Source organism: Cupressus sempervirens, chromosome 10, assembly GCF_028749045.1.
Source record: "Cupressus sempervirens isolate cs-2001-9-10 chromosome 10, ASM2874904v1, whole genome shotgun sequence".
NCBI lineage: Eukaryota > Viridiplantae > Streptophyta > Pinopsida > Cupressales > Cupressaceae > Cupressus > Cupressus sempervirens.
The window spans coordinates 498,411,613-498,429,211 of record NC_143127.1 but is presented as its reverse complement, the minus strand read 5'-3'; the positions used below and the strand labels follow the sequence as shown (position 1 = coordinate 498,429,211).

Here is a 17,599-nt window from a genome sequence, read left to right as displayed (position 1 = left end):
AAAGTTTGTTAAAATGTTATTCACAAATTATTGCATTTGAATCGAATATAACAAACATGACCAAAATGAATGATATTCCATAAACATGAACAATAAACATGATCCACGATAAATTGAACAATAGTATACTAAATTAATATGTATATCATTGTGCACATAAATGACAAAAATATATATCAAAATACATGTATCTATAGACAAATTACACAAATATATATCAAAGTTCATGTATCTATAAACAAATTACACAAATATATATCAAAATACATAGATCCATTGGATACAAAATGTGGCTGATCATGCCATCGGAATGTGTATAATATCAATGTTTCTGTAAACAATGTGGCATATGCCATCTCAAAATGTCTCATGATGCATCCTATGACAACTATACTATCCTAGGCTGCTGGTGGATGATCAAAATGCAGCCTCTTCGTTGCATTAGGTGGATCAGATGCCTCCTACATAAACAAAAGAGGAAAACCCAAAGTTAGACTATTAAATTTATATGATTCTTTGTATCTAACATTGAATTACTCAAATGCATAATGCTCTTTTTTTAATGAAGATTTATGGTATTAAACTTTCATCATAAATACCTCTCTCGTCGACCTCCTGTATCGGTCAAGAGTCCTCGCATATGTTCTTGACAATGCTTGTACGTCGCTGATTGTGGCCTGTATATGTTCAAATATGTTTGTCAGATGAATCTACAACTTCAACTATAACATTATAATTCATAGCATGCTAAATTTATAACATATAATCAAGAATTCAAACTACAACTTACCTGTGTGGACTCCTCAGGATATAATGTTTGCATCAGCAAAGATACATAACTCTGTTGTCCAACCTCGTGTACACTAGGTGTTTCCTATGAGATACAAAATACTAGTTGTTAATATCACAGAAATCAGTTTTGAATTTATTTATGAAAATAAGGAAAATAAAAAATAAATGATACTTATACATACAATGGGGCTCTCAGTGCAAATGGAAATGCCAGAGCATCTACAACTTGGAATTTGCATGGGCTCATCGCCAGTAGCCACGCCCTATACAATAAAGAATGTAATTAAATTTCATTACCACAAACATTTTACAAGAATGCATTGATATTTAATCAAATAGAAAGCACCTAATTACCTTTCCCTTCTCAATGGGTCCTACCTCATCCCTCGCACCTTGTCCCCCAGGGACAGGTGATACCTGCAAGAAAAAAGAAAGATTAGAAACCATATATGCTACAATATCAAATAGAAAAAACAATGAGAACACAACATAATGTACCGTAGATGTCTCAAGGCCAAATGTAATAGTCGAGAGCATGGCATCATCGACCTCTCTGAGCTCCTCCTCTATCATCAACTAAACATGAATGAAGACCACATACATGTATAAGTCAGTATGGCTTAAAAATTAAAATTACTCTATTATAAAGATTAACTTTAAATCGCACGTCGTAACAAAAAAATGTATACACATACCAACACAGAAGGAGTCCATGCCTCTGCATGCCTCTCCTCTCTCGCATCAGGATTTGTAGCCTCTGTATGCGCGTTTGGTGTATCCTCGTCAAATACAAACTAATACTCAGAAAGATCACCTATGGGACCCAGACAAATATTCTTGCACGTTATGCAAGTATGGGGCACACAAACATGTGATGAGCTCGCCGATGATGAACTCGCGCCAGCATCATCAATACGGGGAGGCATTATTGACCTAGCCTAGGATATCAATAGGCTACTCAATCTATGGATGACTCTAATAGTCTGAGAGCTAGCCTTTGCAATGATATCAGGATGTTGCACCCAAGGAGGGGGGAGATATCAGTAGGGGGGACAAAAGTGCCAGCTTTCTTCTGCTGGGAAGAGAGTCTATCTTGAGGAGCTCCTCCTACACCCATGTTGGGCTTCATGCTCCAATAGTTCACCTTGAGGCCCAACACAAATTTTGCATACAATTTTCTAAGGAAATAAAATGACACCGCTAAATTGCTATGTGGAGGGATGTCAAAAACCATCCACCAACGATCTCAGAAGTTTGCACATATAGTGTCATTTGTGCAACATTTAATTGATAGTTTGGGCTTTTTGCGGTCGACTTGTAAACCAGTTTTTGGGTTTGCAAAAAGGGCAACCAAATCATCTTTACTTATATTGAGGGCCACAACCTCATCATAGTCCAACCCATCATCAAACATGGCATGCATTTCATCACGCCAACAAAGAGCGGTATTTTGTTCATTGGTAAGTGTTTCAATATTATCCACTATGGTGTTTAACGTGGATAACATAGGAGCCAATGTGGGTACAGTATTATGTGTGGTTCGCAAAGCCCTTAATTCGGCGAGATTTTCAAATATCAAATCTTCGATTCGAGGAGGGTTTTGAGGGGTATGGGATCATTTGGTGGACAATTTTGAGGGGGCACTGGATCGTTTGGTGGGGGGTTACGAGGAACAATATTTCTTGCCTCATTATCATCATTTTGGTCAGCCATACCTATTAATTCGCAAAACATAATTTCTATTAAAAACAACCTAAATTTCAACAATTTCTATTAAAAAAAACTTAATTTTTAACAAATTCAATTAAAACTAACAAATTTATAATAAAATTCATTGAAAACATTTAAAAAAAAAAAGAAAACACTAACCTATATCGTGTATCCATTTGCTGATCGGATATCGGAGCTTAACCCAAAAAATGCAATGTGAAACAAACGACACTAGGGTTTAAAAAAAAAAATTCAAAGTACAAGTATCGGGCATCCGATATGGTTTTGTCCTAACTTTTTAGCTTTGGTATCAAGATGAGTGGAAAAAAGTCAGAGTGGATTTTGAAACGCTTTTAGACGTTTTCAAACTCTATTTTTTTCACATTGCCACTTTTTGACACACCATGATCCTGCACATACTCTAAACTTCCTACTGCATTTGCGTAAGGTACATGAGATATATAATTCTTTTCTTCCCTAGTACTAGGACATAAACTTGAAGAAAGCTTAAAATGGGAAGCCAAAGGGATATTAACAGATTTCACATTTTGCATACCCAATCTGATGAGAATCTTCTCTACATATTTCTTCTGTGATAATTGAAGCTTACCATGTTCCTTGTCTCCATGTATCTCTATACCCAAAATTTGTTTTGCTGCTCCTAGATCCTTCATATCAAATGTCCTAGCCAACTGAGCCTTCAACTTATTAATTTCAGCCATGTTTTTACTTGCTACAAGCATATCATCAACATATAATACCAAGATAATGAATAAGCCATTTTCTAAACTTTTAAAGTAAACACAATGGTCATACTCATTTCTTGCAAAGTTTTGGCTCACCATGAAATAATCAAACTTCTTGTACCATTGCTTGGGTGATTCTTTCAAGCCATACAATGATTTCTTGAGTTTGCAAACAAATTTTCTGTTGCGATCTTGAACAAACCCTTCTGGTTGTTCCATATATATATATATATATCCTCATCCAAATCTCCATGTAGAAATGTTGTTTTAACATCTAGTTGCTCTAACTCAAGATTAAGTAATGCAACTAATGCTAATACAATCCGAATAGAAACAAGCTTAACAACTGGTGAAAAAACCTCATGAAAATCAATACCTTCTTTTTGAGAACATCCTTTTGCTACCAGCCTTGCTTTGTACCTTTCAACTTTATCATCAACACCCTTCTTCAGTTTGTAGACCCACTTGCAGCCAACAACCTTTGGAATTTCTACCAAGTCCCATGTCTTATTCTTCTCTAAGGCATCCATTTCTTCTTTCATTGCTATTTTCTATTTAGCATTACTCATTGCTTCCTGTTAACAACTTGGTTCCCCATCATTAGAAATCAAAGCAACTGATGAAACAAAATCATCATACCTTTTAAGAGGATTCTTAGCTCGTGTAGATCTTCTAAAAGATGGTTGTGGTGTTTCCACAATTTCTTGTATATTTTCTAAATCTGCACCTTCTTCTTTAGAGAGATCTTCTTGCTCTTTTTCTTCTATAGAATGATGAGTTTCCAACTGAACTTGTTGATATTGTGGTACTTCTTTCTATTCCAAATTATTTTCTATAAAACCTGAGTTTGTTAGAGTGGATTCATCAAATACTGCATCTCTGCTAATGATGATTTCATGGGTAGTTGGATCCCACAATCTATATCGTTTAACTCTATCACCATAGCCAACAAAGGAGTATTTCTTGGATTTGGGGTCTAACTTAGAATGCTGATTTTTAGAAATGAGCATAAGCATCACAACTAAATATTTTCAAATTTGGAAAATCACATGAATGACCTGTCCATACCTCTTCAGGAATCTTGCAATCTATTGCAATTGATGGTGACCGATTTACTAGATAGCATGCTGTATTAACTACTTCTGCCCACAACTCTTGCTGCAATTTGGCATTATTGAGCATACTTCTTGCTCTCTCTAGAAGAGTCCTATTCATCCATTCAACAACACCATTTTGTTGAGGAGTGTAAAATGTGGTTTTATGCCTTACGATCCCAACTTCTTTGCAATAGTTCTCAAACTCTAAAGATGTGAACTCACTGCCATTATTTGTTCTCAAATACTTGATTGATTTGCTTGTACTCTTTTCAACAAAAACTCTAAATTGTTTGAATACACCAAACACATCAACTTTACTTTTAATTAATAAGACCCATACCTTTCTTGAGTAGTCATCTATAAATGTCACAAAATATGATGCTCCTCCAAAAGAAACTACAGGGGATGGAGCCCAAACATTTGAATGAATATAGTCTAGAATACCTTTGCTTTTATGGCTACTAGATTTAAACTTCTATCTACATTGCTTTCCAAAGACACAATGCTTGCAAAAATTCAAATCCAAAGATTTTAAGTTTGGAAGCAACTTACGAATTACCAGTACCTTTGGCCCTTTCTCGCTCATATGACCCAATCGTTGATGCCATAAACGAGTAGATTCATCACTTTCCTTAGATACCATTGTCGCATGATTTACATCTGTACTTCCTTCCAACCTATAAAGGTTTTCAACTTTTGTAGCCTTCATCACCACTAAAATTCCCTTAGACACTTTAATAACTCCACCTTGACAACAGAATTTATAACCACCAGAATCCAAAACACCCAAGGAAATTAAATTCTTTTTTAGTTTTGGTACATGTCTTACCCCTGTTAGTGTCTTTACAATACCATCAAACATTTTCATTCTAATACTCCCAATCCCAACAGTCTTACAAGAAGCATTATTTCCCATAAAAACAACACCTCCATCAATAGGTTTGTAAGAAGAAAACCAACTCCTATGTGGACACATGATCAGAAGCACCAGAATCTAAAATCCATTCATCTTGATTTTGTAAGATATTACAAACAGATAACACTTCACCAACCGTACCTGAACTTGCCTCAGCTGGACTTGCTTCCTTTTTGGATTCATCGTTCTCTTCTTTTCTTTTCCAACAATCTCTCTTGAGATGCCTGCTTTATTGCAATACCAACATTTTCCCTTACTCTTTTTGCCTCTTGATTTGGATTTGGATTTATCTCTCAAACCTTCCCCCTTTTCTATGGAACGACCTCTAGCCACCATTGCTTCTGGTATAGAGGTTTCTATATTAGACTTCCTTCACACCTCTTTAGACAACAAAGCTCCCACAACAGAATCAAATTCAAGGGAGTCAACTATACTGAAACTAATAGAAGTAACTAAGTGATTTCAGGATTCATTTCAAAAACATAATAGTGTAACTGTTTTGTCTTCATCATCGATTTTTACACCCATACTACCCAATTGACAAATTAGAGTATTGAAAACATTTAAATGATCAGCAATTTTTATACCTTCCGTCATTCGTAGGCTATACAGTTGCCTCTTCAAGTAGATTTGATTTGTCAAGGATTTTGTCATATAAAGACTCTTCATTCTACCCCATAAACCTGTAGCTGTATCTTCTTCAACAATATTAAAAAAGAACCTCATCTACCAAACACAACTGGATCATGCTTAGGGCTCTCATAGCCAAATCTTCCCAATCATCCTCTGTCATATTTATTGATTTCTTTGACTTTTTAGCTAATGCCTTTTGGAATCCCTACTGCACCAACAAGTCACGTGTCTTAAGCTTCCATAGCTCAAAGTTGTTTTTGCTATTAAATTTCTCCACCTTGAATCTTGCATTCGAAACCTTTTCCATTTGATGTTGCAAAAAAAACTCAACACCAAATTCTAACACAGCTATTGTAAAAAGAAATTGCTCTGATACCACTTGTTATGGAAGTGGAAGCATTAACCAGAAACAATATACTTCACAGCATAAGTTAGATGCAAAGAAATAATAAGAAATAATAAGAGAAATAAATAACAATAACAAGAGAAATGACAATACACATATATGCATGGTAAAACCTTGACAATATGCAAGGAAACATCCACGGGGCAAGTATTGGTATTCTTATTTTGCTCAGAAGAAACTCATTACATCTTCAACTTCAGTTGCTGCTGCAATATTTCTATTCAGACATTGATATTTATGCCTTTACAAAAAAGAAAGATATAACCTCTTGAAGATGAGAGAAAAACTTCTCAACATAGAATAAAACTTGATTCGTTCCTCAAAAAACTTAAAGTTTCCTTTTGAAGATAAAAACTATTCTTTTTGTAAAATAGAAAAAAGATTGTTTTCACAATCTTGTTTTTTCTGCTTTTCTTCAATTGTTGTCATTATCTAACACACAACCGATCAAAGAGGTGATATTATTGTTGTGTAATGATCATACAAGAGGTGATAACTGAAAGAGAACGTAGATACCCAGTCTGCACTCTGTGATACATAATCAGTAGTCTACTCAGAAATTGTGTTAGCAGGATAGATCAGAAATAATTTACTGATCAGGTCCAGTCGGCGAATATTTTAAGTGATGCATTATAAAAGACTAGAATCAAGTCATTGATGGATATTTACTTCGTTATGAATCTCTCTAAACTCAGGGTAAAAGGGAGCAGTCTCAACGGATATGGAGGGGACATTTTAGACATTTGATTCCATACAAAAATCGAGTTCCTACTATGGTCTTGAAAGAATTACCTCATTGGCGAAGATTGATGATATACCATTCAATTTCACTGTAAGGGACAATATATATGTTGTACATTTACTAAGCCTGAACTAGACTCACAGACATCACTGCTATAAATAATATTGGAAGCCATTGTCAATAGAGATATCATTATTGTTGCAAGAATATTTTCGCAGCATCATGCTTGATATTATTGAAGGCCATTAATTTCCCTAAGGGAGAAAGAAAATATATCATATTAAGGGCAATACTACAGATCATAATCACAAAAGTTGCAAAATCATAGTTGAGATAACAAATTAATTTTCTCGACTACTCATCCCATACATTCAAAGATTAATTTAGGAATAAAAATCCGGTATAAGAAATCATAATCTTAGCCCATAAAGCATTTCCATTATTGAGAAAGAGAAGGCTACTATCTTAAATTTGTAAATTGACTTGCATAAACACTATAATTCTTATTGATCTATATCTTGCCCATACACTGTTAGTCGAGGGATACTAACTTGTCAAATTACACAGTCCATATTAAAATTGAGGACTTAGAAGAAATAAGTTGCCCTTCATTTATCTTACATATTAATTTTCCCTATTCTCAGATTTACTCCATAAGGCAACATTACACAAAAATGCCTTTATTAATCTTACATAGTAATTATCCTTATTCTCAGACTTACTCCATAAGGGGACATTACACAAAAATGCATTATGTGAAAGATCTCAGCCAAACTCTCTAAAAACAAAAAATGAAATGGAATCAAAGCTTTGGAGTTTTGATACCATGTAAAAGTTGTTGATCAATCCCACACTAGACCAAAGAGTATTTTCTATGAAAATAAACTTTCACATGAAAGAAAATCAATGGAAATGTTATGAAGCTACAGCATTCATCAGATGCAAAATGACATCGACACTATATATAATGAAGGAACCCTTGTTATTAAGACTAGAATGAAATCCTAGAATATTATAAGATTGTGAGGGAGTGTCTTTATCCTATGATGAGACACAATAGTGATTTTAAGTATTAAGTATGAATAAGACCTAAGATGAATTAAGGTAATATACCATGTTCACAACAAAATGGAGTTGCTAAATTAGTTTATCAAGAGGTGGGAGTGAATGTCATCATTTATAAAAATGTTCAATAATATGTAAAAGTTTAAATTTTAAAAAAAAGAAAGAGTAAAAAGCAACTTTAAAGAATGTAAAATACCGAAATGTTTAAAATTATTGAAAAAGAACCTAAACATCTGATAGATTAAACCATATTTTAGTACATGCGAAGCTTATTGATATTTGGTAACCATCATCGTGATAGAGAAAAATATTTTAAAACCTTAGTCATGTAGAAATGGCAGATAAAGACTGGCAAGGTAATGCCATTATTTAGAAAAACGAGGGATCCTTAATGGTGACCATTTTCATTCATATGATATAGCTTAACCGTATGTACACATCTTAAGCCTTATTATTGTTTCTAATTATCTTCTAGTGTTCTTTCTCTGTAATTCGATAAGAATATCGTTTGGCCACAATTTGTTATTTGGATAAATTTTGATGTTGTAATGATTAAATAACTACTACTCTATTCTGTCATCTTCCTATCAACACTAGATATATCTGATGTATAGAAATGCAAAGAAACTTCGTTAGAAGTATCCTTATTGTTTGGAGACATCCCCACACGGGTCTCCAAGATGGGCATCCACTTCCTACGTAGGAGAGGAATACCAATGTCAGAGTTCTAGTCTCCAGGTGACATGTGGCAACCTTTCTTTTTGTTAGCGAAATCCAGTCTTGGAATATTGTATATGCAGTTTTTGAAGGAAATACTGAAGTTCCTCCTTACAGACCTTTGTTGGCTTTGGTGAATGCAAATATAAACTTTTAATTTGGACTTCGTACAAATAGGATCTAAGAAGAGGCTGTGGCCTCTTGATGTGTCATCTTTAAACTTTAATCCTAGTTAGAAATGAGCTTAGAGAGGCAGTGATACTGATGCTGATTGCTAGGAAAGCTAGGTTTGGGTGTTATCGGTGCATAGAGAACTTAACGTCTACACTTGCCTCCTCAACATGACAGCTTTTAAATATTTTCTTCTATTTGGCTACTATAGCTTGTATATCATGGAAGCTTGAACTAAATGTGGAGTATGGCTACGACATCTCATTTACCTGTACTTTTTCCAAGGAATAGGGAAGAATGTATATGTAAATCCATTTTGAAAGAAACATCACAGACAGCTTATGTAACTGATCTATTTGACTTGAATGCTGCGGAAATTGGTTATTGCGGCAGCCAGCTTTAAGAGATAGACGAGAGGGATTAGCTTTTCTGAGTTTATGGGATATTAAAAAATGTGAGCGAGTCTAGAAGAAAACTTTTGTATGTTCAAACTAATTGCTAAAGGAGACAAACATCAAACTACTAAATTCTGGTTATTTCGAAGGTGTAAAGTGCATTTATATTCAAGTTTTCGAATAAGATTTTCCAAATCCTTTAGCTATTTTCTTTGTGTTATGGTTTGTTCAATTCTGTTGATTCAGTTGTTTGCCTTTCCCCACCTTTCCAAGCAAGGGACATTTAAAATTGGATATTGCCTTTTTACATCAGCATTACATAGATCCTCCTTGCCTGCTTGAATGATTTCTATTCTGATCTATATCTATATTTTTTCTTGTGTTTTATAGATAAGAGTTCATGCTCAATACCTCGGTTATCCGCTTCTTGGGGATGATCTGTATGGAGGAACCGCGGGTATGGCATTATCTCGGTTAAAACCAAAAGTCGCTTCAAAATATCATGGTCGGCTTTCAAAATTAATTTCCAATCTTCAGCGACCTTGTCTCCATGCCTTGACTCTTGGGTAAGTCTATTCGTTTCATAATTGGAAGCTCCATTAGATTGGTACCAACGGGTAGACTTAGCAGTGTGTGGACAGCTTATTTGGTGTTTAACATTCGGCTATAATCAGTGATAAGATGATCTCCTACAATTGCAGCTTTGAACATCCTCAAACTGGAAAAGAAATGAAATTCTCATGCGCTCCTCCACTTGATTTTATGGATGTGTTGCATCAGCTTCGAAAAATAGAATTCAGATGATGACACTTTTTAATGTTTGAAGCTTTTACATTGACAAGCCCATTCTTTATTTAATCTATGGGATGGTCTTGTATAGAGGGAAGTAGGTTTATTCTTGCACTGCGTGCCTTATACAAATATGTTTAATTCATCAAACGAATTGTTGGACAGCTTATTTGGTGTTTAACATTCGGCTATAATCAGTGATAAGATGATCTCCTACAATTGCAGCTTTGAACATCCTCAAACTGGAAAAGAAACGAAATTCTCATGCGCTCCTCCACTTGATTTTATGGATGTGTTGCATCAGCTTCGAAAAATGGAATTTAGATGATGACACTTTTTAATGTTTGAAGCTTTTACATTGACAAGCCCATTCTTTATTTAATCTATGGGATGGTCTTGTATAGAGGGAAGTAGGTTTATTCTTGCACTGCGTGCCTTATACAAATATGTTTAATTCATCAAACGAATTGAAGTGAAGGAAGATATTATAAAGGATAAAATATCACTAAACATTATCAAAGTATTGGTTTCAGTCATCGTACATTGCAGACGATTGCTTGAATGAACTTGTTGATTTGCAGTGGGAAGCGATCTGAAAGCATCTATTCTCTGGTCTACTATGAATTGGTTACCTACTTAAGGTCGTGTCAGAGATGAAGTTTCACTGCGAACTGTAGAGTAGCCGTTTTGTATCAAGTGGTATGCGGATGCGGATTGGAAGTATCAAAGTTGAACTCACCTTAGTAGCTATTCTTTGAAGCTTCAAGCTCTGCATAGAAATATAGCAAACGGTAAACTTATAAACTCAGCTTTATTACAGTCCAAATACATTAGAATTCGTATAGTTACATAATTGTTTACCCTGAAAAGATCAGAATTCGATTGGAGGCTAGTAGAATGTTTATGGAAACATTTTATTTTATTTAATGGGGAAATTTAGAATCCTCATTGTAAAATTTTGGATATTAAAATTTGTGCCAACAATATGCAACTTGTAGTAAGCAAGGATCATAATATCCTATGATCGGAGGGGATGATAGGACACAGGCATTGTGGGTTGGTTTATTTAATTAAATATATTCACCTTGGCTAATGTTCTCCAGGCTTTGAAGTGTTTATTGTCGTAGAAATATTGTATTTTAAAGATTGGAATAAAAAACTGAAGTTCTAAAAAATTTCAGAACTTTAAAAAAGAGATAAAGGGGAAATGAAATGTATAGTTGGACTTAATATTCAACAATCTTCCATTCAAGTCTGACTTATGTTGCAACTTCACATCTAAACAACCTCCGACTTGAGGTCCTCTTTTTATGACTTTTGCTCCAAATACAATTGGTAAATCTAGTGGTAATAAATAGGCCAAGCATCAATCGCCATCATTGGAATAGCAACTACAAGTAGTTGCTAATTACATCCAATTAAAAATAAAACTTTAGTAGATTCAGACTAATATATCAAGCCCATAAAACAACTCTTTATCATTGTACAATCTTTTGCCCTACTTTAAAAACACCATATTCTAATATAACAAAACACACACAAATAAACCATTGATGTGTAAATTTTTTGAAGATGTAGTTCAATGAAAAATATTCACATTACTTGATTGCATCAATAGAAATAACTCAAGTCTACAAATCAACACTGACGTAAAAGATGTAGCAATAATCAAATTACAATGATTTTCAAAACTGTAACCAACTTGTCGCAAATCGGGCTTATTTGCTTAATTTTCTCACCTTTGATATCACCTCACTTCTACTTTGTCTTTATTTAAATACCACATACTTTTCTTAAGAAACAGTAGAGTACAATAAGAATAGATGACTACAAAGAGGTGAATAAGAGAGTCATAAAGAGGATGTAAACCATATCTCATCCTTGAACGCCAAGGGCAAAGCTAGGCCAAGTATGATCTCCTTTAATTCCTTGAATGAAATGATTAACAACACCAAACCAACATGCAAGCCTCTATAACCAAGGAAGATTAATTTCAAAATCATTCTAAAACTAGGAACAAACCTAATCAACATGTCCTATTCGAAGGTAAATCTGCCGAGTGTTGGGAGTGAGAATGTTCCTCTAGGATACACTAAGTCACAAAGGCTCTCCAAGAATAATCTCCTCTAGGTCCATAATGCAATTACGTTTGTCATTAGGTATAGGCTTCTTGGTCTTGTTGAAACCTCTAAAAATAAACCATCTTATCAAATGTTCACTAATCCCAATAGAACTCTAGCCTCAAATAAGGCTATTAGAAATATGTTTTATTAAAAATTAAATGTTTGTACATTTGAGATTATTTGGCGTGTGTATTAATTTGCATGTTCAACAATTCACATTAACGCCTTGTCATTATTGCAAATATTTAATAGCCCTACACTAATACATAAAACCTTTATACTTTCAATGTTTATTAATTGTCACATTTATTTTATCAACATGTATAAAAAAATCTCACATCAATTAAAATTCTTATTGAACAATCTCCTCTAGGCCCCTAATTCAATTATGTCTGTCACTAGGTATAGGCTTCTTGGTGTTGTTGCAACTTCCAAAAATAAACCATCTCATCAAATGTTCACTAATCCCAATAGAATTCTAGCCTCACACAAGTCTATTAGAAATATATTTGATTAAAAAATTAAATGTTTGTGCATTTGAGATTATTTGGAATGTGTATTAATTTGCATGTTAATCAATTCGCATAATTTGCCTTTCCATTATTACATATATTAAATATCCCCATAATAATACATAAAACCTTTATACTTACACTATTTTTTAATTTCAAAATCACTTGGTAGTACATAATATATTTAAACTACTAATATTTAATTAATTGAAAATTATATATTTTTACTTTTGCAACATTTAGGCCCCAACAATTCTTAGGACTTTAATCAAAATCCTAAGTAATTTTTGCTAAAACATTACATTTAGACAATTGAGAACATAAAAAAATATACATAATTTTTTAATTAACATGTATAAAAGTTCTCTCATTTAATTAATTAACATGTATAAAATTATACTTAGTACATATTTGAATATATTAATCAACAACAAAATAAGGGGGTTGGCTCTTACAAAATAACATCTTGAAGGCATAAAAGTAGCAACACATTAACAATAGATGAACATCAAAAGCAACGCATAACAACATCGTCCAAAAAGTAACCACAAATCGTGGTTGGACAACCTAAAGGCCTAGAAGTAACATCATTTTATAAACAAGCATCACTAATAGCAAAAAACTAGATCATCTTATTCTTAATATAGAAAACACAACAAAACCTATAGCTAAGTAAAATATTCTTCTTGGAAGTGGAGTCTAGGTAAAAAGACCAAAACAAGAAAAATATTTTAAAAATCTCCATGAGGGTGGGAGGTAATAGCTATAACCAACCTAGGATTTAACATTACAAGGGAACGAAGAGGGTGATGAGGAGGAAAAGAAGGGGAGGGAGAGTGAAAAGGACGAGGAGGATTCTGTCGACGTGTCAGGGAATCCTAAAAAAAGGAAAGCTAAAGAGGCCTTTGACACTAAAGACCACATTCTTGAGATTCCTGGCCCTGGCCCCACTCTTTCCCTGACTGCAGACATTTTGGGAAAAGAGTGTAGGGAGGTGGTTACGAAAAATAGGAGGTCTTGGAGGAACTTTAATTCAAATAAAGCCAAATTGGGGATTGTCAGGGACCCTTTGAGCATTCAAGTGATGGAGGACATTGATGGAAAAACCCATTATGAGGACCTCATTAATCTCGGTCTAGTCGTGATTTCAGATAATGCTAGGGAAACTGGGCTTAACGTTTTGAACAACACTAGGAACAACATGGTAGACAACTTCCGGTCTATCAAGTGGTTGTTCCATGAAATTGAAGAACTCAAGGGGAGAAAAGCTAGGAAGGAGACCAATATAGAGGTAGCGACTAGGGCAACATTGATTAGGACAGAAGCTAGGATGAAACACAACCGCATAACTACGTCGAGGATCACACGGTTGACCAAGAGGGCAGAATCATAAAAGTTGAAAAAAGAGTCCAACGAATGGAATTTTTCCACCATAACCTTGCGAATTAGGTGATCACCACCTTGACTACCCTGAATGAAAATATTAACAGCCTAGGTGAATCTCTGATCAGTGCTAGTTTTGGCAGGGAAATTCTAGAGAAGGACAACTAGGATAACGGGCAGGCTAAGGACAATTTGAAAGAGACCAGGGACTAGGTGGATGCTCAGAACCAGGACCGAGTGGATGCTCAGAACTAGGACCAGGAGGACACGGACAATAGGAGGACTATTGAAGTTGTAAAATCCCTATAGGTTCTTGACAAACAGAATTGATAGTTAGGTTGTTCTTTCCTAGTGTTGCTAGCTCTTTTTGATCTTGTTTTATGGGTTTTTTGTTTTTGGTTGCGAGTCGGTTTTATGGTTGGCTTTTGTTAAGCTGCTTCATTTTAGCTGGACTTTACTGAAAACTTTAATTTTTAATATGCTGTAATACTTTTGGGTTTCAGGATCCCTGTAAAACTTGTTTTACTTAATCAAAAACGTTACAAGGGAATTTCATGTTGTAGCTTCATTGGTACAACACTTGGCTCTTATCATCCCTAAGAATCTTAAACATGTCCTTGTAATTCCCTTGTCATAACCATCGTTGGCAATAACCTTACACAACAAGAAGCAAAGAGAAGTCACAAATTTGTTTATAGCCCATATTTTGAACCTTGAAATGCTCCCCATCTTGCATTCCCTACCCCACACTTCAAATTCATCCATTCAAAAGAAGGAACCATAATAGAATTGGTTGAATTAGTATTTTCGTCATTTGACATCATGTACCTAGTGAGGTCATTTGGCTTCACTTTTGTGTTATCATAGCTATGTCTATTGATTTTGATAATTGATTTGTTGGTGTTGTCAATTGCATCAACTTCATTTTCCTCACCTTTTATGTTCTTTTGTCACTAACCTTCTCATTTTTCTTATTCCCCATCTTTGTGTTCTTCTTTGAATTTTAATCAACTAGGAGTTGTTTCCCCCTTTGTGTAGACCTTGTAGCTAGTCTATTGTATTTTTACGAAGTACTATGTTTCTCTTCCAACTCATCCTCCTCACTATTTACCTCTTGGGACACAAAGTTTGTTTTTCTTGGTGAGGGCGAGGGGTTTACCTATTCCTTTTGGAGGTGGCTAATGTGGGTCCTTTACCTTTCAAACTTATAGCATCAATGGTCTTAGGGTTAAGCATGTTTGGGGTGCCAGGACTAGAGATGATGCTAAGGGTGCCTAGATGATTAAAGCTTTTTTCAATCAACCTTGGCATTTCAATAATAGTTGCAAGTGGGGGACTATGAAATAGTGGCTTCATAGATAACAATAGTGTTAATGTTAGTGTAGTTTTTGTTATGAAATAATGTGTCTTTTAAGTTTTGGATTCTCTTCTAGTCAATATATCATACGTTGTTCTATGTAATTCAGTAGGAAATATGTTATAGATGAATACTAGGTGTAAATAAAATCAACTTATTTTCCCTTAATAAACTTGCAAATAATGTTAGTATGTTTGCAGAAATAATTTTATTAACATGGTATCACAATAGGTTTGAATCAAGGAAAAATAAGTTGATTTTACTTACACTTGGTAGTCATCTATAAGATATTTCTTTTCGTATTATACAAAAAAACATATAATATATTGAGTGGAAGAGCACTGAATACTTATAAGCCATTATTTCATAATAACAATATCATGATAGGTGGGTCAAATTTTGAACATAAATTTATATGTCCATAATAACATTATTTGTGGGCATCGACTAGGCTTAGGTGGGTCAAACGTTGAACTACTTTCTAAAGGGCAAAGGGAAGGGAGTCAACCTGTTACACCAAGTGTAGCAAAGCATTCCGAGCCTACATAAAGTTGCAGGATCTCCTTGAAAAAGTGGGCATCACCTAAGGGCAGACCTCATATGTAAGGTGGATATATTTGTAAATGAAAGTCAATAAGGCCATAGAATTTTACATGCCCACTAGAGTATAAAGTTGATCGCCCATTAAGAAGGACAAGCGACGACATCGGCTACGATGCAACATATTTGCACCGACTGACATTTTCATTTTCTCATCCCCATAGTCATGGCCATCGCCATGTACTTTATCTATCTAATCACATTTGTACTTGGAGTTATTGTTTATGAAAAATAAGCATTGTCATTTGCATAAAGTGTAAGGTGTACACACGCACGCACGCACACATATGCACATGCACATGCACGCACATGCACACACACACACACACACACATTCTTTTTGAAATTAATATAACTTAAAGGCATTTTTTTGTGCGTGATTGTTCTAAACTTGTAGGTAAATTTATCTACGTAAAATTTTAATGAATAATTAGTGAGTTCTTAAGAATAACTTAAATATTATTAATAGATAATATACTAACATAGACTATTTTAAGTATTATTAAAATTTCAATCCATATTTTTTTATTTAAATAAATTTATAATTTGTCTTATATTTTTAAAAAATGAATAGTTTTTAAATTTTCCTTCACATTAAATTTATATTTTAGAAAATTTTAAATTTTAAATTTATATTAAAAAAATTCCTATTTTAATGACAATGTATGATTTTATAATTTTTAAATTTAAATTTGATAATAAATTATAAATATAATAACTTAAAAGTTAATTGTTTAAAACATATTTTTATATAACAATATATAATATGACAAAATTTAATTATGTTCTTATTTTATATATTAAAATAAAATTAATTTATAGTACTTGTTTTATTTCATTTTGTTGATTTTTTTATATATATGTATTTTCTACTTCATGTTATATTTCTATATACTATTCGAACTTTAGATTTTATTTGGACATTATATTTTGTTTTATAATTTTAAAGATTATATATAAAGTGCTTTTAATGAATAAGCTAAAAAATTAATGTATTAATATAGTGACAATTAATTATTAGTAGACACTGTATATTCCTAGTGAGTGTGGGTGTGTGCGCGTGCGCGCATGTTAAAAGCAATAAAAAATACTTATTTTCGATCTACATACTATTATTAGTAGTAATTATAATTACATTTATAAATATTCAAAAAAGATTAAAAATTAAAATATGTAAAAAATTAAAAGCATTGAGTTTAAACTCGTCTTCCCAATTTAATATATTAGTATCTTCTTAAAGATATTTTATTTATTTTATTATTATCTTCTATATTTTATATTTTTAATAATATAGAGATAATAAAAATTTACTTATGTAAAAACAAAAAACTAATATTAATAAAAAGTCACTAAACATAATCTCAATAAATACATAATGATTGCATTGTTAAAAGTTTGACAAACAGGACATCTCAGAGATGATGGTTATGTCATCGAATGGGATG

The 17,599-nt window shown here is 33.5% G+C and overlaps 1 protein-coding gene across 4 annotated transcripts in view; it reads left to right on the top strand.

Annotated features, from left to right (window-relative positions):
* The window catches only part of LOC149534844 (RNA pseudouridine synthase 2, chloroplastic-like), a 266,975-nt gene extending 255,703 nt beyond the window's left edge, over window positions 1–11,272 (top strand). For 2 of the 4 annotated variants that reach the window (XM_089804524.1, XM_089804521.1), the window contains 2 exons: window positions 9,781–9,956; window positions 10,092–11,272. In XM_089804524.1, the coding sequence (XP_089660650.1) occupies window positions 9,781–9,956; window positions 10,092–10,194 (279 nt within the window). In that variant the 3' untranslated portion in view covers window positions 10,195–11,272. The remainder of the gene's footprint in view (window positions 1–9,780; window positions 9,957–10,091) is intronic. The other 2 variants (XM_089804523.1, XM_089804525.1) reach the window with 2 other exon arrangements.
* The last annotated feature ends 6,327 nt before the right edge of the window (window positions 11,273–17,599 follow it).